At 42.3% G+C, this 22,364-nt stretch overlaps 1 protein-coding gene across 1 annotated transcript in view; it reads right to left on the bottom strand.

The window, feature by feature from the left end:
- Window positions 1–2,961: 2,961 nt before the first annotated feature.
- Window positions 2,962–22,364, bottom strand: part of DNAAF5 (dynein axonemal assembly factor 5) — a 64,886-nt gene continuing 45,483 nt past the window's right edge. The window contains exons 9-13 of the mRNA XM_075899536.1: window positions 20,773–20,920; window positions 13,067–13,217; window positions 9,665–9,821; window positions 6,754–6,945; window positions 2,962–4,343 (exon numbers count right to left, since the gene is read on the bottom strand). Of these exons, the coding sequence (XP_075755651.1) occupies window positions 4,213–4,343; window positions 6,754–6,945; window positions 9,665–9,821; window positions 13,067–13,217; window positions 20,773–20,920 (779 nt within the window). The 3' untranslated portion in view covers window positions 2,962–4,212. The remainder of the gene's footprint in view (window positions 4,344–6,753; window positions 6,946–9,664; window positions 9,822–13,066; window positions 13,218–20,772; window positions 20,921–22,364) is intronic.

Below are 22,364 nucleotides of genomic sequence, written 5' to 3'. Positions count from 1 at the left end.
GTTGCCAGGTGTGCAGTTTTCACCCTGACAGTAATTGTGACTTCTGTCCAGTACACACCTCTATGCTGGTGCTTCTCAAACTCATGCTTCTGCATTCATTCAACTCCAGCTCAGCATAGTATTTGCAAAGCTCAATATGGACTCAGCAGTAAATAAGTTTATATTTACAGACATTTAGTACACTCTGAAACATTATACACATTTGCTAACAGCTCTTCACAGCATAGGGATGTGTAGGGTTGCCAGGTGTCCGGGTTTTGCCCAGACAGTCCAGTAATTGTGGCTTCTGTCCAGTAAAAAACCCCAGAAAATACCGGACATGCAAAATGTCCGGTATTTTGTTTTTCTCGGATGAAAGGCTGGCAGGGACATTCTTCCCCTGCTGCGTCTGGTGGGTGGGTGTGTCCCCCCCCCAGGGCCACTTTACAAATTTCCCCCAGCCTCCCCTGCAGCATGGCCAGATACTTCGGGTTCCTCTCCTGCACGTGGGAAAGGCGCCCACAGGCGATCTGGCGAGAGGGAGAAGCTCCACATGCTGGAGGCCTGCAGCATTTCAGCCAGGCAGCAGTGAAAGAAGCTGCAGCTCCTTCCCAGGCTCAGGCGGCTGCAGAGGTTGCCAGCAAAACTCCTTTTGTGGTGAGCAGGTGTGTGGGATGAGGAGAGGGAGGGAGGGATCCATTCCCAGAGTGGGAGGGAAGGGAAGCTCCATAGCCCCTTCCCCGCATTGGGCACCTTTTGGAAGGAAGCAAGGTAAACTTCTCCCCCTCCCACCCACATCTTCCCTGAATAGGCTGGCTAGCCTCTGGCAGACAGGAGCGTTAACAGTTAAGGAGGCATGCAGGACTGGAGGGACCGTGTGTGTATTTGTGGGGAATACCTTGCAGGAGTGGGAAGGAAGAGAATCACCCCCAGCCCCTTCTCTGCATCAGGTGCATTTAAGGAGGAAGGGGTGGCCACATTTGGGCAAGCCCTAGAACAGTGATCCTCAACTTTTGGAGCTGCCAGGTGCCCGGGGGGCGGGGCTGCGTATGCGCTGCGTGCCCGGGGGCGGTGACCCCATGTGCTGCGCACCTGGGGCCAGGGCCGCCCAGGGCTGGTGCTGCACATGTGCTGCGCGCCTTGGACCGGCACCACACATGTGCCACATGCCTGGGGCGGGGCCAGCCCCGAGCACATGGCAGGCACATGTAAATGCCCCAGCGGGCGCCATGGCGCCCGCGGGCACCGCATTGGGGACCACTGCCCTAGAACTTCTTCCCTGAAATAGGCTGGCTGCAGCAAGGAGCAGTGCCTTGTAGTCCTAGCTAGCCCTACGCTCCCCGCAATGTCTCCTTAACAGTTAAGGGACCTGAGGGAAAGGCTGGGGGAGGGAGGGGAGGAATCCCTTGCAAGAGAAGGAGGGAAGGGAAGCTCCCGCACCCCTTCCCTGCATGGATAAGGGTTGCCAGGTGTGCGGTTTTCACCCTGACAGTAATTGTGTCTTCTGTCCAGTTAAAAAAAACAACAGAAAATACCAGACTGCAAAATGTCCAGTATTTTCTGTTTTTCTCAGACGGAAGGCCCGTGGGGACATTTTTCCCCTGCAGGAGGGGAGGGGGGTTTGTTCAACCAATTTTTTCCCCACCATGTTCAGGATTTTTTCTGAAAGTATCTGAAAGTAGGGATGTGAAGAACTAGTGGACTATCTTATAAGCAAATGCTTATTGGATAGTAGACAGGCCAGTCGACTAGTCCTTGCTGCCTCTATCACAAAGAGGGAGCAAGGGGGGAGAAGAGTAGGTGCTACAAAGTATCAGCACCATATGGAGCCTGAGGGTCAGACCCTGGGCTCCACACAGAGCTGCCGCTTTGAAACGCCACATGCAGCCTAGGGTCCCCAGCTGGCCTTGGGCTGCACAAGTGTTTCAAAGCAGCAGCGCTATGTGGAGCCTGGGGTCAGCTGGAGACTCCCCCGCTGACCCTGGGTTCCATGAGACACTGCCGCTTTGAAACACTGTGGGAAGCAAGGGGCCAGCGGGGGACTACTTAAGTCTCCCACTGGCCCCATGCTCCCCGCAGCACTTCCATCTTTGAAATGTAGCAACAGCCTTGGGCTGTTGCTACACCTCAAAGGAGGAAGCGCCCTTATTGAATAGTTGATGCAAATTGCATCAACTATTTGATTAGCCAAATAATTGAAATTTTACAACCCTAGTACAGAGTGGCCTAGGACTTAGCTGCAGGTAAAGTGAAATAAAACAAGGAAAATGGCACCCTGCCAATGTAAGACACATCCACCTTTGCATAAACATTTTTTTTTCCTTGGCCCATAGTGCAAGGAATCTGGTACACAGCTCTTTTTGGTTGAGCCAAACCTGCTGTAATTAACAAAAGCTGTTTGCTTCAACTAGGGTGTGGGGGAAAACAAAATCTTTTGGAAGCAAGATGGCCAGTTTCCCAGTTCCACTTACTTCCTAGTCTTGGAGTGTCCTGATACAGTTTCTTCACTAGATTGGGAGGATAAGGAAGAAGAGAACTTCTGGCCCCTCTGGGGCTTTCCCCCAGCCTTATAATGCCTCCCTGCTGTGGGCCTGATTCAAAAAGATTCCACTCTCTTCAATCGACTTTGGATCTTACCCTATGTTCTTGCTCTAATGAGCTGCTAGTTAACTTCTTACCTGCCTATATTAGTGAGGGGGAAAGCCTCTTACAAACTTTCATTTAATTTAGTAATTTCCATACTAGCTACTCCTTCCTACCCCCCCAATAATAAAAATAAAAAGTCACCTCTCCTCCTCCAGGCCAACAAAACAATGCAAATGTAGCAATGTATAAGCCAAGCAGTATTGGAAGTTGAGACTAAGAATATTAAGAAATCTTCAGTCAACCACAAGCAGGTTTTTAGATATCAAGGCCACCATTATTTTGCACTTTAAGTTAATTTTGCTCCATGGAAAACCACTCCATAATAACTCACAAAGGCACTTTAAATATAGTGTTAAATTATACAGCTCAAAATACAGAAAGACACTAACCACACTGTATTCACTTAATATTAATATATATATATATATATATATATAATCAAACTAATTACCTAAAATCAGATTCAACACAATACTGGAAAACAAAATTCTTGTTCCTTTAAGGCACTACAGTGTAAACAATAAAAAATACAGATACCATGCAATTAATGAGTACAAAAATAGAAGTTCTATTCAAAATGTATTTTGTAACAAAACAGTATTGTTTTTAATGTCATTTATAATCTTTAATTCCTTATTGTATATTTCTAAATATATTCTCACTCATTTGTTCTCTATTCAGACCGTACAATACAGTGACAATATGAAGATTTATTTAAAAGACATATGTGCTCAGAATAGTATAGGCTCATTTTATGTATTGCAAGAGGGAAGCGTAGTACCAAGAAATTCAGTTGATTTCCAAGTACTATGGGAACAAAAATACTGGCCCTCTCCCCACACATTAATGGTTTTATTTTAAATTGCAAAATGTGACTCTAGTTACATGGAGGCCTTTAGGAAACTACAGGTTCCATTCTGCAAGCACTGCCAGGTATGATGCTTACGTGACTGATATACCTTTAATTTGAATAGCACTGCTGTAAGTAACAAAGCTGGTCACTCTGTGGTATTCGCTGGGTCAGTTGCTCTGCTTTAAACTAAGACGATACTACAGGAGCATCAGTACACAAAATTGTGTAAAAGTGTATTGCTTGATGCAATTTAAAAATTGTGCCTGGGTAGCAATGGCAGATTAGAACCATAAGGGCTTAATGCTGCAAGGTGTTGAGCAATTGCTAGAGCTGGGAGTACTCAGTAGCCTTGAAGCCTACATGAGCTTTGCCAATGCAGTTTTAGGACTGATGGTTCATTAAATAGAGCTTTGTTTCTAAAAGGACGTTAGCGCTCTCAACAATAAATATTGTCAGATAAATTCACAAAGAGCATTCTTGCCCCAATTCAAATACTTTCAATAAGGAATTAATTAAATTAAAACATTCTGTTTTGTATTACTAATTGTAAGCATGCTCAGTCCTGTTGAAATGCGTGTTGATTACACTTTTAAACAAGACACTACTCTATCTGCAAAAGAACCACTTATCTATTGACCAGCCAGTTTTATTACTGAGTTGAAAATGAGGCAATTCCAGTTCATGTAAAGTTCAAACACGGTTCTCTAGAGACGATGCTGCCGACTCAAGAGATTCTACTCCCCAGTTGACTGAATATGCTGTAGTAGCTGATCACAGTAGGCTGGAGTTCGATGCTTATGTTCAACTGCTTCTATTTCTTTCGCCAGCAATGCTGGATATAAAACACTTCCTTCTTTTAACACTTCTATAAAAAAAAGAACATATATTCATAGTAATCAAAAGATTTGTCCTTCTCTACACATGCTTGAAAGTGTCTGAAACCTGACCTGGAACAACCTTAAGAAGTAAGAAATTTCAGTCTTCATGCTAATTTAATCCCTGTACTCTCTGTGGCTGATTATAAATCAAAGAACATTTCTGGTGATCTTCAAAACCCAGCTTCATGCCTTGTAACACAAACAAACATGCACAATTAAGCACCTCCCACAATGCATTGTATAAATTATGGACGGTCCCTTTGCTGATATTGGTAAATGCAATGTTGATAGCCAACTACTTGAAAATGGACTGAAATACCAGTTCATTTCACATAAGCCACACAACAGCTAGCATATTGCAGTGACTAGTAACTTCTGACAGATCTGAGGCAGTGATTTAATGGGGAATAGTGCTATACCCCATTACATTTCCCTAATTTGTTGTGTTCCTGGAAGGTATAATCAAACAAGGGAAATCTGGGATTAATAATCAAACAAAAACATTACAGGAAAAGTGTAAGCAAGGCAAGACTGTTGGGAAAACGGAAGTCATCCAGGAATTGTGCAAAGTGGAGAAGAAATCACAAAGATCAGAAAATCTAAAGTTCAGGAAAGAAGCAGTTCAGAAATCAGAGGAAATGTCATCTAAACAAGATATGAAAATGATAAAACAAGAACGTTAAATTGTATGGAACAATTAAGCTGATGATGTGAGCCTAAAGCTATCGGTTAACTGACAGCAAATGCTGAAGATGTGCTGTAAGTACGGAAGGAGTATTCTGACAAAGTGCTGAACTCTGTAGTTAATCTAGATACTAAACATTCCTTGTAAATTGATGAACATTGCACCTTAAAAGGGAGAACATAAGAACGGCCCTACTGGGTCAGACCAAAGGTTCATCTAGCCCAGTATCCTGTCTGCTGAAAGAGGCCAATACCAGATGCCCCAGAAGGAGGGATCACAACAGGTAATCCTCACTTGATCCCTCCTCTGTCACCCCCTTTCAGAGAAGAAAGAATGTCAGCACTGAATCACCACCAGAAGAAACAAAAAGAACAGGAAAGCAGTTTTAAAATAGGAAAGCTGAAGAAAAAGACAATATAAGAGCTGGGCTGCTAAAGAAAAAATAGTGGGACAAGTGCTATCACCAGATTCAGAAAAATATACCAAAAAGGGAATAGCAATAAAAGGAAATGTCAGATGACTGGCTAAAGGCAATAGCAATACCAATCTTGAAAAAAGGAGATTCCACCGGTCTGAATAGTTATAGATAAAATGGAGAAATGTAGCCTCAGTGAAGCTGTAGAACAAGTAATATTTCTTATACATACCCAGGAAGTTTGATCAACGTTGACAGTTCTGAGGGTGTAGTTAAAAGGATGTGCACTTTAGCAACAAATGTTGCACAGAAGTTGATGAAATTAAGGACTGATAATAACATTATGTTGGTACCAAAGTGAAAATTTATCAAAATTTATCAACTGTGGACTAACAGTATTAATCTAATAATACAGCTGCATTAAATGAAACAGACATCAGAAGGCTAGAGGCAGTAGAAATCAGAGCTGTCCAGAAGATGAATGATTTTAAAGTAAATGAAGAAGTTAGATGGAGAGTAGAAAGTAAAAGTAGAGTATGGGACTGGCTACAATTGTAAAGATTAAAGTGGTGCTGATACTGTAGAACAGGACTACTCAACTTTGGAAGCCCTGGGGGCCATGATGATACTCACATGCTGCAACTTAAGTTGCATATATATGCAAATATATATGCAAATATATATGCAAATAGCTTCTTCCACACTGACAGGCATGAATACAAAGATTAAGGCAAGACTACACAACATGTGGGCCTCATTTAAATCAGTTCTGCTGATATTAATAAAATGCAATATTTACCCGATTTCCACCCATATGACAGCACTTTTAATGAGCAATGACAGTTCAGGAATTTAACTACTAAAACACAACAGAAGACCATTATATTGAATCGCCATTGTGAAGCATGTTCCCAGTGGACAAAGGATCCCACTCGTGGGCCGCATGTTGAGCCCCTTGTAAACCCAAACCGCATTGCAGGCTGCAAACAAATGGGCTGTGGGCCACATGGGGCCCATGGGCTGCATGTTGAGTAGCCCTGCTGTAGAAGATAAACTGACTAGATGGCAGAACATTGTATGAAGGTGTACCACCAGACTGGGCTTAATGAAGAAACAAGTAATGGATAGGAATGAATGGTGTCACTAGTGCTCCCCATATGTGTAAAGATGCTTTGGGATGAAAAGAAGCTAGAGTATTTAGTTTCCAGAAAGGAAAAATACACCCACCCACCTATTTGTATGAAACACTGACTATTCAATTTAAATTGCTTGTTGAACTATAGCTTACATGACTTACCTAAAATTGCCTGTTGGATATTTTGATCAGGGTCATCCAAATGAATTAACAGTTCTCGGTAAAGAAATTCAATATTATTTTTAAGTACAGTTTTTCTGTCATCGTTTCTTAAACATTTAAACCAGTTAGTTAAAGCTTGAGCAGCTGCTAGTCGTACATCATGGGCAGCATCATCCAGTCGCTTTAAGAGTTCTAAAAAAGAAAGCATATATGTCATTGAACAAGTAACACTGAACAGACACGAGAAATCATAAAAAAAAGACAAATAGTCAAATGGTTTCTTCTTCTTTTATATTATAAGACAAAAAAACCTGTATTTCATGACTGTGAAAAGCTAAAGATTATTAGGTTGCTTCTATCACCCATCTTTGAGTTCCTGGACTATACCAAATAGACAGTATATAATAATAATGGATTATTACTGGATTACTGCTGATTTAGCAGATTTTAATTTAAAAGCATCTCTTCATAAAGATGATATAAATTTATACTCATGCATGATAAAAATACAGCTGGGAACTTAATTAGAACTTGGAGCATTAACATTTGTTTCCACAAAATATTTCTGTCAATTATTGTTATTTCAGAAAATATTGTATGTTAAATTAGTATGAGTTTGAAATGATCTAAACTTGTACAGGGTTGAGGTACAGGTTGCACCTCCAAAATCTGGGACTCTCTGGTCCGGCAACATCTGTGGTCTGGAAGGACCATGGATATTGCTGGACTAGAGATCCCCCATTGGCCAGAATCATGGTCTGGGCTGGTGGTGGGGAGCACAGCCTAGCGGTAGCAGAGCCAGTGTGGTGGGGAGCACAGTCCACACTGGGGCTGGAGGCAGGGCACACAGCCTGCCCCCCTTCCCCTCTCCAAGCACAGCCCTGGCAGCAGCAGAGCCAGCACAACGGGGGAGCACAGCCCTATGTGGCTGGCAGCAGAGTGTCCATCAAAGACTGGCAGCACAGTCCTGGTTGTGATGGCATAGCTGGGAGTATAGCCCCAGCTGGGCGAGAGGCAGTAGAGCCTACTCCCAGTGTGGTGAGTGCACAGCCCCAGCCGGAGTCAGTGCGCTGGGGAGCGCAGCCCTAGCAGGGCTGGGGGCAGCGGGCCTGTGGTGGCATGCAGGGCCACAAAAGCTGGGCAGGGAGCCAGGTCTGGAAAACTCTGTCGTTTGGGACCATTACGGTCCTGAGGGTGTTGGACCAGGGAGGTCCCACCTGTACTACACTCACGGATTCCAGTACGATGTGAAGAGGAAATCCTTTGATAATTGTTCAGTGACAATACTGATTACTTATGCCTATAAAATGAGTTGCTAGTTTCTTGCTGTGCTATGTGGCAAACACATTACAACTGTGGTGCCCCACTTGGGAAAGAGACATTTAAAATCACCATTCCTGATACCCACTCCCCTGATAACCACTCTGTTCAGCACTTAGATACTATATGGATGTGTGCTATAGAAAATCCAAATGCAAAATTATCCATTTTTTTGCATGTAAATCTACATGTGTGTCTATATAGAACATTACTACCATTGCTCTTTGAAGTAGAGTCTATTTATAGCATGACATCACAGTGTGTTGTCAGTATGATTCTGAACAGCACTGGCAAGAAGCAGAGCATAGCTACTGTTTGCATAATGTAACTGTGTTTCACCTGCACTATAGTTAACATGCACACTACTTCATGCAATCTAAGCTGGGAATGATGCAGATGAGGAACAGGCAAGTTTTGAGAAGAGGATATTATAGAGAAAGGTTCCATCTAGTGGTCAAACACACAATAGCACTATGATACTTCAGACTGATTCTGCAAAAATTTTATGCTTGCACTTCACTTTACACACCCTAACTTATCCCAGTGACTGCAGGTGAGAATATTTAAAGCTGATAAAATTAAGCACATCTTGATCCTTCAAAGACTTGGACATTAATAGTGCATCCTGTGAAACAAAAATGCTGTCAAATGCATAAAACTGTACAGCCTCTTTCCAAAGTTTTTATGTTTATAAAATTATTAGAGGGGAAAGTTTATCAAGAAATGCTGATAAAATACCAGATAAAAGAATGCAGAAAGAGCCTTCTTTAGATAGTGCATGTGTACAGGACAGTGAAAGAATGAATGAACAGGAAAGCAAACTGCTCACTCAGGATAACCCCTCTATGTAGAGGACCAACACAAGAGCTATGTTAGGGATGTTAAATTTTGAGTAATTGATTAATTGTATAGTTGATGCAATTTGCCTTGACTATTCGATTAATCGATAGGATGCCTCTGCCTTTGAAGTGTAGCAACAGCCCTAGCGCTGTTGCTACACTTCAGCAATGAAAGCAGTCCCCACTGGCCCTGTGCTCCCCACAGAGTTTCAAAATGGCAGTGCCTCGTGGACCCGTGGACTCCCCTGCTGATGATCCTGGGCTCCACGTGGCACCGCCACTTTGAAGTACCCTCTCTGCTTCGCCTCCCCCCCTTTCTGATAGAGGCAGCAAAGGAGGGGGGAAGTGACTAGTTGACTCAACTATCCAATAAGCATTTGCTTATTGAATAGTCAACTAGTCATTCACATACCTAAGCTATGTATTATTTCAATTTCATGTAGGCCACATACAGGCCTCATGCTGGCCCAGAACTGAGGTACAATGACACAGTGATAAAAAAAAAAGACTACCTCCTATTCTACCACTAGTGTTTCCATCTTTACTAACGTCAAGTGAAACTGCAGAAGGGCTAGGCAGATTGTGAAAAAAGCCTGAGGGCCAGCCTGTACGACTAATCACCAGTCACATTATTTTACATCCTCAAAGACACTACAGCCCAGATTAAGGTGAAAAAGCAATATTAGCTATGGAGTTGCTGACATCTCCTCTATAAGGAAGATTCATTAACAGCATTTAAAAAAAATTCATACCAGGATAAATGTTGTTGAGTTTTTCTACATCAAACTGCTTCCCACAGATGTTTAAAAAAACATTGACAATACGGCAAGCCATTACTCGAGTCATTTTAGAATCTTCATCCAATGTGGCAATTATCTGATGCATCAGTGCATCTTCCAGTTTAAAAATCTACAATGAATAAAAAAATATTAAAATAGTAGCCTTTCAGTCACCTGCAATAAGTGTACGAGTTACTTTAACTTAGAATCTCTGACAGAGATGCTATCTGCTTTAATATCATTTTTGAAAAACGAATTACCAACTAATATTTATAATAATATTGCATTTGAGTTGTTTTATTTTTTGCATTCAATTTAGTATGGTGAATGAAAATAGATTATCAGGCCGGTCCTGTAATGAACACTTATGGGGAAACATGCAATTGAATGTTGTGTAAGGGGCAAGGCATATGTTTAACTTGCTTTTGTGTATTTTTAAATCATTTTCATAAAAATTCCATATTTTGGAGATGATTATGTTTGTACCTAGTAGATAACACTCATGCTCTAAATGAAAATTTTAAAATACAATCCTTTGTCATGCAGTATTCCTGCAGCTGCATTTTATATTTTTATCTTTGTAATATACAGATATTCTGTACTGCACATTATTGTAGGAAGGTACAAAGGTCTTGATGCAGCAAAACATTTTTGGCCGGGGGCCATTTCAAAAATTTTTGAAGTGTCCGCGGGCCAGGCCAGAAAGGGTGTGGCCTAATCCAGAAGGGGTGGGGTCAGAATGCTTCTGGGCTTCCCCACCCTCAGACCATAACTGGTCTGGAGGTGGGGGATGCCTTTGTCCCCTCCCTTCCCTTTCCCCCATACCCTTGGCAGGGTGGGAATAGGCTTCACACACTCTCCTGCCCCCAGGCCTTGATTGGCCTGGGGCAGGGAAAGCATGGGAAGCCTGCTTTCACCCTGTGAGCAGCGTGTGGCACTTTAAAGTGCTGTGCACTCCTTGCAGGGCTGAGACAGGGGAAGGAAGCTTCACGCAGCTCCCAGGCCCTGATTGCTGCACAAAGCTTCCCTCGCCCTGCTCCTGCCCTGCACGAGTGTACAGCACTTTGAAGTGCCGTGCGCGCCTCACAGGGTGGGGGGCAAGGGGGTGGAAACTTTGCATGCTCCTCCTGCCCCCAAGCCAATCAGGGCTTGGGGGCGCGGGAGCGCATGATGTCTCCTCCTGCCCTGCGAGCAGTGTGCAGCACTTCAATGCACTGCATGCTGCTCACAGGGTGGGAGGAAGCTTCACACGCTCCCCTGCCCCCAGGTCCTAATTGGCCTGGGGTGGGGAAGCAGCAGGACCTCTGTGGGCTGGATCCACCTGTTTGGTGGGTCGAATTCGGCCCACGGAGGCCCTTTTGCCCACCCTTGAGCAAGACCTTAAGCATGCAAAGAGTCCCTTCAAAGTCAGTGAGAGTGCTTTCGCATGTAAAGTTAAGCCTGTACTTAAGCAATTTGCTGAATCAGGGCTTGTCACAGAAACACCTCTTCCTCCGAAGTTAAGTAGTATTAATATCACTTTTAATGCCACTTTTCTTTATAGTTAATTAAATGTTAAGCAGAATAAGGGAGGGATGTTAGGAGATCAGTAGTTTAACTGTGGCCCACAATTTTCTCAATGTGACCTGCACCATAACCATCTTCATCTTACAGTGAATAATATAAGAAAAATCCATATGATCCAAAGATGTCACTTGGACCTCGATGAAACTTTGCCTAAACCTGCTCCCTTTCCTTCGTATTCACCCACAAGTCATAGAGTATTTTTGTTTTCTATTATTTTTCTGAGTTCACTCGCTAGCATAGTGATTATTTTGTTTCACCTGTAAGTTGTTACTGAGACCCATTAGATGCACAGGATGAGGTATCCACATGTGTTGATAGGGATGGTAGAAACCTAGAATCTTGAAAGGTGTGTTGGGGGGTGGATACTGATCTTTGTAGCAGAGGAGAGATGTCTGCAGATTTTGCATCTATTGTTTAGGCAAGATCTGGGGTTACTTTGACTTTTTGTGTCCTGGTCTGTGGGGAGCTCGGGAGAAGGGTGTCTGAAGGCCAGAAGAGGGGGTTTAGTAAAGATTTCTTTCAGGATGTTGTGCCTATCGAGTATAGGCTGTAATTCTTTGATGATAATCTTAAGGGTTCCAGTATGGGTTGACAACTAGGGTTATGAGGTTGGAGGAGGTTTCTGAAGTGAAGCAGCTTCTCTTTTATTTGGGTGGCCCATTCCCTGATGTTATCTACTTCTCTTGTAGAATGTCCTTGTTTAGTGAAGGTAGTTTCGAGTGCGTTAAGATGTTTATCCAAGACTTTCTGCTTGGAATATATTCTGTGGTAACTGAGTACCTGGCTACAGATAATATATTTCTTGGGTTACTTTACACTGAAGCCATACAGGGTCAAACCAATTACAACCCATACTTGGTGGGACCCACTTCCTGAAATAATCCTTTTCCAAATCTCCAATGCCCCCACTTCACCAAGTTCAGCATCCGAAGCAAGTTCCCCACAGACTAGGACACAAGAAGCCAAAGTGTCACCAAACTGCCTGAATAACAGAATAAATTCTGCAGCCATATTTCCACTGCTACAAAGATCAATACCCCCCCCATCCCTCTTTTGAAAGACCATACATTTTTCAAAATCATGGGTCCTACAAATGTCTATCCTAACATATGGTGTACTTCAGCCAGTGCTTCAGATGTCCCCAAAACAATTATGTGGGTGAAACAATCAATCACTATGGTCTCAAATGAACTCATATAGGAAAATAAGAGACAAAACACCCTGTCATCAGTGGGTGAATACTTTTCACAAAGTGATTACTCCATATTTTATACCCTAGTCCTCATCCTCAAAGAAAACCTACAAAACATCTTCAAAAAGACAAGCCTGGGAACTTAAATTCATAACTCTACTGGACACTGAAAATCATGGACTTAAGAAAGACTCTGGTTTTATGGCTCATTACAACAATCTGTAAAATACCCTGTTGACTATTATGCTCCTTTCCACTAAGTCTGCAGAGGTGTTAATTTTAAGTGGGCTTCTATAATGAATGTGAACTCCTTATTGCTTACCAATCTGTTCCCCTTATATTTAGCTGTGCCTCTGGGGTTACCTTCACCTGGCTTGAGGAAGATCTCTGTGAAGCTCAACAGCTTGCCCTTCTACCTACAGAAGTAGTTCCACTAAAAGATATTCACTCACCATCATATCCTGGGACCAACATGGATACAACAATATTGCCAACATCTTAAAACATCACATTTTAAAAAGGAGTATTTTTAAAGGACAAGTTTTTGTTTACTATGTATGTCTTTTATTTTCCTGCCTAGGCTTTGAAGTACATTTGTTGGGAAAGAGGAAGCTTACCTCTTTAGGTGAAAGCATTTCACCGTAAATAAGAGCCCAAAGGCATGATACAGCTGTAGTGCGGATGGCAGCTGCTGTTCTTCCAGCATGCCACTGCAGATTAGGAGCCAATATGTCTTTTATTACAATCTCAAGATAGCTAAGAAACTTCCTAAAGAAAAAAAAAGATCATGAGAAAGAGGCAAAGAGATTCAAAGCCTGGAAAGAAGTTAGGAAAAATAAGGAAGAACAAAGCATAACTATTAAACATTTGTATCCATTATTATTATAATATATATTAATAGCATGGATGGACCTTTGCTCTGACCTAGTGTGGCTGTTCTTATGGTCTTAATTGCTTAACTTTTTTCAGCTAAATATCTGGACTTCAAACAAATAATATATTCAGTGAAAGGGGAGTCCGGACTTCTTCCAGTTCAGATTGCCAATGACTTGCTGTGTAAATTTTGTAAGCTGTTAACCTTCTGTGCGTCTGAATTCACCAACTGTGGAGATCATAAAGGCCCAACTCATGCAAGTGCCAAGCAAGTTCATTAAAATTTGTGCAGCCCCTTGAGATAATCCAATGAAAGATGTTATATAAACTGAGAAGTGTATTTGCTATTGATGAGACCCATATTACTGATATTATACTGAATCCAAATTGGAAATATTCAATTTTTCTTTGTCTCAGAAGCTACTCTCTCTAGGAAGAGAGCTTTGTAAGATTTTCTATTTGTTTTGAACACTGGGGATGTCAACATGCTTGTGTGTTGGATACCTTTGATCATGAACAAGAGTTAACCATTCATTCCTGTTGAATAAGTGGCCAAAATACCCAAGGGTGTATCTAGACTACAGGGTTTTGTCAACAAAAGTGGACTTTTGTCGTCAAAACTATTCCTGCATCTACACTACCACCGCGTTCTGTCGACAGTAAATTGACAGAACGCGGCAGTTTTGTCCACGGCGGTAAACCTCATTCTACAAGGAATAACGCCTTTTGTTGACAGAGCTCTGTCGACAAAAGGTGTTATTGCAGCCACACTGTGATTTTTCAAAAGAGAGCGTCTAGACTCTCTGTCGAAAAAGCGGCTTTCTTTGTCCACAGAACTGGCTGTAGTCTAGATGTTCTTTGTCGACAGAAGCTTTGTTGACAGTATCTGTTGACAAATATTTGTCGACAGATACTGTTGACAAAGCCTCTGTCCACAAAAGCCTGTAGTCTAAACGTACCCCAAATCTGCTGCAAAGTTAAACAACTATACCCAATTACCCATCTAATTCCAGATAAAACAATCCTCATTTTAAATTGAGTATAAAATATATAGACTTTGGACACTAGCCTCCCTCTTTTCCTCCCCATCCTCCCACGTTGCTGCTGACCTCCCCCAAAGTCCTTTTGGCTTCAGGGTGAAGTAAGTGACTCCTATAAAGACATGACATGGATTGGAGGAACATAGTATGCAGATGTCTGTGACAACCACCAGTCCCCAAATATTTTAAGAAAAAGTGTAATAGAGTTCCTTTGTGGCCTATCAGTCCAACAGGGATTGGTAGTGATTTTTTGTCTCAAAAATGTAACTATTACTGTTGGTTCTTACTAGATGGATAAAGAACCATTATAGAAAAGGCCTTATCAGTTAGGTATAATATGACTAGTACAGGGGTCAGCAACCTTTTCAAACCAAAGAGACTAACTACATCAAAATTAAGAACAAGTGGTCAACAAAGAGCCATATAAGAATGTCCATTTGCATGACTGAAAATATACAACTTAATATTATTGATAATTATCATGATGATTAATAATAGCATAAATGAAACACTATACTCACAGACTTTATATAATAGGACTTCTACTGCTGCATCTTTTCACACATTTCACATATCATAACTGGTCAAATTCAGGTTCATGCACACATTCAAGCTACATGAGTACTTACACATTTTTAAAATTTTGAATTAATTTTCATTTTAATTTCAAAAGTTACATGTATTTTGGGAATGACAAAAGAGCCATATTTGGTTCCATAATGACCCATATTTAGCTCGAGAGCCATAGATTGCTTAGGGTTGCTAGATGGTTTCAGAAAAAAACACTGGAAAAAACCCACAAAACAGCGTGGCCCCTTTAAAAAACATGTGGTGAGGCTTTTTGGCCTTAACAGGCTGCTGGCAGCCGCCCGCCATCTTGCCTCCCTGCGTGGGGCCAGAAAGCTCCCCTGCGGAACCCAGTAAGCACTAGGGTTGCCAGGCTGCCTTCGTATTGAGCTGGACAGCTCAGAATTTTTGCCTCCTGTCCGGGGAAAAAAAATCAGAAAGTACTGGACATTTTAGGTGTCTGGTATTTTCTGAATTTTTTTTGCAGAGACCTGGACTACAATATGGAGAGTTGATTTAAATAATCTGAATAGCTAATGTGTTAGGCATGAATTCTCTAGTACACTGATTCTCTAGTTTTCTGTACATTAAAATTGGAAATCTGTATGTTCTATATGATAAAATCCATACAGCTTTTTTTTTTAAATCTGTTTCAGTTTAGAATAGCAAATCGGAATTAGAGACAGGAAAGACTACGTTCCCATTTCTGCTTTTTGCCCAGCAGGTGGCACTTAAGAATCAGTAATAAAAGAGAGATCAGAACCTCTAAAATCAAATTAATATCTGACAAAAACCTTTGATTTACAGTTTCCACAATTGATATATTTTAATGCATTTATAAAGTTTTTTCAAAAGATAATGGTCATTTCCTACACAACAGGTTACTAGGAAAGTTCTGAGTATAGCCCATTATTACTATACATTTCCTTTTAGCTCTAAGGTGGTCTATGCTAAGTGGCCCTTAGATACTTTAGCATTTTTGGGAAGGCCTTCTCTAAGCAGTTAAAGAAAATCTGTCAAAATATAGAGATAGACTCCTTTCATACTTAGTATAATGGCATATTCTCTCTGAATAATTCCGTCAAACATGCCTTGTATTTGGTATCAGTGAGGCAAATCAAGGCTAATATTATAAGACTTTTAGGCAAAATGAAATGGCCACACAAGAGCTCTTAATAAGGTAATTAGAACATGTCAATCTGAACTATTAAAGTGTGTAATAAGAAGAAAATTATTTTTGCATAATGAATGATGTTATATGACTACAAGAAAGTAAACACCATTTTCTAGGATGAAGTAAGTTGTTCAAACAATGGACTCTCTATGGTTACATCTACAATGATACATTGTATTTATGCATTTTCACTGGTGTATGCACAACAGTAAGAATGTACAGGTTGAAACTCTTTTAACTGGGATTCTTTCGTACAGCATCATTCATGGTCTGGCATGGATGTTACAGGACCACAGAGTCCCAGTGGAGGGCCAGCAGTAAGGGGTTGGCAGGGCAGTTGGCTGCCCACAGGGAACTGATGGTAGGGCCGCCCAGGGCAGCATGAGATGAGGAGCTGGCTGGGAGGCCAGCGGCTGGGCTGGGGGGCCAGTGGCAGGGGTCCAAAATGACCTCCCCTAGTCCGGAAAAATCCCTCATCCAGGACCAGTCAGGTCCCAAGGGGGCTGGACTAAGGAGGTTCAACCTGTAGTTTATACATTGCTGAAATCTCACAATCACATCTGTACAAGCGAATGTCTAAATATGAACTATTTCCATACAATGAGATTTCTCCCGCCCTCCTTTTTGATAGAATTTACTAATTTGTGAATTTGCCTTCACTTTTTATAAAACAACTAACGTGGTTCTATGTCCATAAAATACTTAGCTCTTACATAGCAGTTACCAGTTGCTCTCAAAGTGCTGTTACAGAGTAAAGAAATTTGTATTTCCATTTTATATATGCAGTTATGCTCTACCCTCATTTTCTTTAGATGTCAAATATTTTAATACTTTTTCAGAATTATTCCCTTTCTTCATTTTCTATTACAGAATTGTAATAAGCAAATTCAACTGAAATTTGCTTTATAAAAATATTAATATGCTGTATTCATCTTTAACAAAATGTGAGAAGACAGTGGTCCACCGCAGATAGAGGCTCAGAAACTCAAGAAATACTGCTGGTGCTAACTCCAACCGAATATGCAAACTGAGGTGCAGTGGCTGAGAAAGTTACAGGAGAGCAATTTATCCAGATCATTCCCGGAGAGGGGAAGATACAGGTATGTCATCAGCCTGAGACATTGACCAAGGCCTTATGCTTGATGGATGCTTGATGGCTGTAGACAGACCCCTCTAAGGCCATGTCTACGCTAGCAAACTATGTTGAAATTAGTAAATTCAATTTAACTCCCGATTTAACAAATTTGAACTAGCGTGTGCACACTATGGAGAAGCCTCAAAATTAGTCCAAGACAGGCTCTATTATAGTTCCTTTAAGCCTCAGGAAGCACTGAGGAATAATAATTTTAAAATAGCGGCACCAGAGTATCCCCACTGCTGTTATTTTGAAATAACTATTTTGGAATTACAGTAAAACTCCGATGGTCCGGCATCTGATGGTCCGGCACTCCTGATGGTCCGGCACCAACAGGAACCCGGAAGTGCTCCGGGCAGCCAGACCATTGGAGCTGCTCTGCCCCCATCTTCCCCGATTCAGCCGCTGCTAAAACTGACCAGTGGCTGAATTGGGCAAGTCGGGGACAGAGCAGCTGGAGTGCTGCCGGGTAGGTCCCGTAGCGCTGCCCCTCGGGGCTGCGGGACCAACCCGGCAGCACCCCAGCTGTCTCCATTCAGCCGCTGCTGAAACTGACCAGCGGCAGACTCCAGGAAGCCCGAGGGAGAGCTGCTCTGCCCCGGCTTCCTGGAATCAGCCCCTTATCAGGTTCAGCAGCAGCTGACTTGGGTACACCTGGGACAGAGCAGCTGGGGTGCTGCCGGGTTGGTCCCCGCAGCGCCGAGGTGCGGCGCGACTGGACCAACCCCGCAGCACCCCAGCTGCTCTGTCCCAGGTGTCTGGATTCAGCTGCTGTTGAGACTGACCAGCGGCTGACTCCAGGAAGCCCGGGGCAGAGCAGCTCTGCCTCCAGCTTCCTGGAGTCAGCCACTGATCAGTTTCAGCAGCGGCTGACTTGGGGACACCTGGGGCAGAGCAGCTGGAGTGCTCCCGGGTTGGTCCAGTAGCGACGCACCTCGGCGCTGTGGGACCAACCCGGCAGCCCCCCAGGCTTCCTGGAGTCAGATGCTGATCAGTATCAGCAGCGGCTGACTTGGGGACACCTGGGGCAGAGAAGCTGGGGCACTGTGGGGTTGGTCCAGTAGCGCCGAGGAGTGGTGCTGCGGGACCAACCCGGCAGCACCCCAGCTGCTCTGCCCCAGGCGTCCCCAAGAGCAGCTGGGGTGCTGCCGGGTTGGTCTCGCCGTGCCAACGGTCGGCACTACCAGACCAACCAGGCAGCACTCCAGCTGCTCTGCTGCAGACGTCCCCGATTCAGCCGCTGCTGAAACTGACCAGAAGCGGCTGAATCAGGGACACCTGGGGCAAAGCCGGACTATCGGAAGGGGGGGCTATGAGGTGTCTGGGGTGGCATCCCTCCCACCCCACCCCTCTCATAGCCCCCCCCTTCTGATAGTCCGGCACCCCCTGGGTCCTAAAGGTGCCGGATTATCGGAAGTTTACTGTAGTGTTACTCCTGATGAAAAGCAGGAGTACAGAGTTCAAATTTCATGGCCTGTCATTTCAAAATAAGTGTGGACACTCAGCTTATAAATTAAACTGAGGGGGAAGGGAGGAAGGCTAATTCAAAATAAAGTCCTAGTGTAGACCAAGACCAAGATGCCAGGTAGTACTTATACTGGATCCAGCAGTCCAGCGCATTCTGAAGCATGTGCCAAGTAAGAAAAATGGCCCAACTGGAACTACACCTCTGACTGAATGTTACCAGTGGTCCAAGATCATAGCAAGGCTGCTGACCCCAGTATCACAACCCCTGCATGCTTTAAGAAAATTGGCTTATGAATATGAATATGCATAACTCAAAGACATTTTTAGGCAAAATGCATCATGTAACATCATTTTTAAAGTTTTTAACTGCTGAATGTGTATATTCTATTTCTGTGCAACTATCATTCTTGAATGTGGACTCAGATATATGAAGTGTAAACCTGTTTATTGATCTAAAATTTGCAGTGAGAGCCACTACTGGTACTTCAGGACTTTAATGGCCTGGTGCTCAAGTTACAATCTATGAATGGTTTTGTTTTTTCTGTAAGCCTGGACTGTGGTTGGTTCTGCCAGGCCACCTGATACTGGAATACATTTTGGATCTTGTACCTTTCCACTCAAGGTGAGAAAAGTCTGAGCTGAACACAAAGAATTCTCACCTTCAGCAAAGGGGATATAAAGGTGACAAACCAAACAATAAGATGCCAGGAGACCTCAACTGATCATTCAAGACGCCTGCTTGAAACATTTAAGACTGAACAGAGGAGAGGATCAGGCTCAAGACAGGAGGATGCTTTGATGGTGAAAAAATATAATTAGAACTACTGTTAGGATAAGAATTTGCGTGTAACAAGTTTCTTAGTTTATTAGGCTTAATTGGCATGTTTTGTTTATTTTGGTTTAGTAACTGACTTGGATCTGTCTGTTTTCACTTGCAATCGCTTAAATCCTATTTTTATACTTAATAGAAACACTTTTGTTTCTTATCAAACCCAGTGTAATTGTTACCTGGGAGGGAGGAACAACCATTGTGCATCTCTCTTCTTGATAAAGAGAGCAAGTTTTATTAGCTTTCTCCGTGTAAAACTTTTATACAGAGTAAGATGGATTTATTTGGGGGTATAAGCCAGCTGCTTGAGTCTTGGGTCCCTGACCTGGGCTCAGGCCTGGAAATAAATGGCCAGCAGCACCCTTCAAAACCCAGGCCCTGAGTACAGGGTGGGAAGCAACACCAACGCAGTCCCACAGTCAATAGGGCCTATGCCCTTGTTAAGGCCCCAGAATGGTGTTAATATTTAATGTGGGCACAGATGTTTAGAAACACATCTTAAAAACTTTCAGTTAAAAAAGAAAGGTATTATCAAATGATGTCTTAATCACACTGGCCCTAATCCTACAATGGGATCTGTGGGATCAGTGAACATCAGGATTCCCCATTTCATAGATCGCATTGGAGGATGTCAGCCTATAAACTATTTGTTATGCTTTCATGTGAAAGCAGTAACGAAAAAGTTAAAACAGGATACCTTCAACCTTAGTCATCACGTGTAGGCATAAGCCCTTAGTTAGTGAGTATTTAGTTCACTGAATTTTAAACACACCAGGCTAGAATGTAGCTTTTATAATGAAATGGAGGACATCTCTTTTTGGTTTTTCTGTTAAATTTTACATTGATAAATAAATCTATAGTCATTGCTTATAACAGTCAGTCAGAAAAACACTGAAATTCTCATCTTAGCTCTCAGTTACCATAGTCCTTCTCCAGTAGTTGTTAGTTTTGTTGTTTATAAAAACAACAAAACCAAGCTCTCCCACCACTGTCCAACCATTAGTGCTGCTGTGGCATGATAGCAAAGACGGGAGAGTTGCTGTGGATAGAGCTCAGACTTTTTTACTTCTGTGTTATGCCAAACTCTCCTGAGCAGGCTTACATAAAATGACAGTAAAAATATCTGAGACCTGCAGTACATGGTTCAAATATTAATGGAGGATTAGTGATCATGAACTTGATTTGTGAATAATATTGTATTGTTCAGATTGTATATATGAAAACCGAGCTGTACTTACCCCTGAGAGTTGATGGTCTCATTTGCTTTCTGGAGCAACTGTGATAATATAGTGAAAAGCTTTAAGCGCATTGATGGATCTTTGGTTGGCTGAAGACATGTCTTAAGGACGAGAATGAAATCCTGAAGGGCCTCACCTATTACAGGACCTAAAAAATAAATGTTTAAATCTTGTTGGATTTGTACTAAATATTCATTTATTTTAATCTTACATTTAAATGTTTAGCATATAAATCTAGCAAAATCTGTGAGGTCAACTTCTTTTCTTCTTCAATGCTTAGCCAAACAGCTGGCCATATCAGTAGTTTGCCTTTTGGCCTGATCCCGTGCTGCCACAAAGGCTTGATGGACCAAGAATCCAACATCAATTTAACTTTGTGTGCTGCATCAGTCCTTCCAAAATAACTATCACAGCTGTCAGAGTTCTGAGTGAGACAGAAGTGTAACTACGTTAGAAAGTTTCAGAGGGTAGCTGAGTTAGTCTGTACAGAAAAAACAACAAATGGTCTAGTAGCACTTTATAGACTAACATAACATGTAGATGGTATCATGAGCTTTTGTGGGCTGAAGAAGTGGGCTGTGCATGTTTTGTTAGTCTATAAAGTGCTACCAGACCATTTGTTGTTTTTTATGTTAGAAAGCTCTTCTGCTCCCCACTGGAACAGCGAGGGTTAAAACTCCAAAGCCAGGAAGCAGATGGAGCATGTTAACTATCCTGATTTATTTGTAAGAATGAGGTGAACTGCAGGGAGGGCTTTAAGCAGATAGCATGACCAAGCCACTACTGACTGGTTGTAAACTTCCAGTAGGTTTTAATCTGTATTTGATTCAGACTATTTGCAGGATGGGTTGTATTTTGTTTTACATTGCTCTGAAGAAGACAGAGCAGAAGACTGGTTATAGATTGGCTATTAGCCAAGTGGTACTCTGCTTTGGAGAAGAAGCCTTCTCCCCCACCTTCAGAGCTTGAGGGTGAGCTGCTCGGGCATGCATGGCCAACCTAGCAGGTAGAGTGATGAAACAGCACTGTAGCCCACATCCTGCAAACCTGAGTTTGTGGTGGGCATTTAACTGTAGCGTAGACATGCAGATTTGAATTCATTGATCATACTATATATGAATTCAACCGGGCTGTGATTTCAACCCAGGACCCCAAACAGAGTCCCCTCTTACCTGAAGGCCCTCCTTTTCAGAAATCAAGAAGGTCCTTAATATCTCCTATCTCCAAAATGTTTATATAATAGGGATTGTTCAGGATGGTCAGCCCCAAAACATTTGACAGAACAATTACAGGAGTGCTATTTCTTTTCTTTTCTATCTTATCTCAGGCTTTTTGCATGTTGAAGATTGTTATGAATGTTTTAGTTTGCTATTCTATTTAAAATAAGTTCATACTTTTCAAATTAATTTTCTAGTCTGTTAATACTGTAAAATTTCAAAATGGGAGTTTACGTAAATCTATTCTTCACTCCTATATACTATGCAAACACAGGAGCGGACAATTTTTAAAGATGTCCTCCTCAAAAGGCTATTTTTTTCCTTCACTGTAATGATTGAGACGCTAAAGGTTTTGGTCTTTTTCTTCAAAAGAAT

This window comes from Pelodiscus sinensis, chromosome 16 (assembly GCF_049634645.1).
Source record: "Pelodiscus sinensis isolate JC-2024 chromosome 16, ASM4963464v1, whole genome shotgun sequence".
Taxonomy (NCBI): Eukaryota; Metazoa; Chordata; order Testudines; family Trionychidae; genus Pelodiscus; species Pelodiscus sinensis.
The sequence above is the reverse complement of the archived record's forward strand: the minus strand, read 5'-3'. Positions and strand labels throughout refer to the sequence as shown.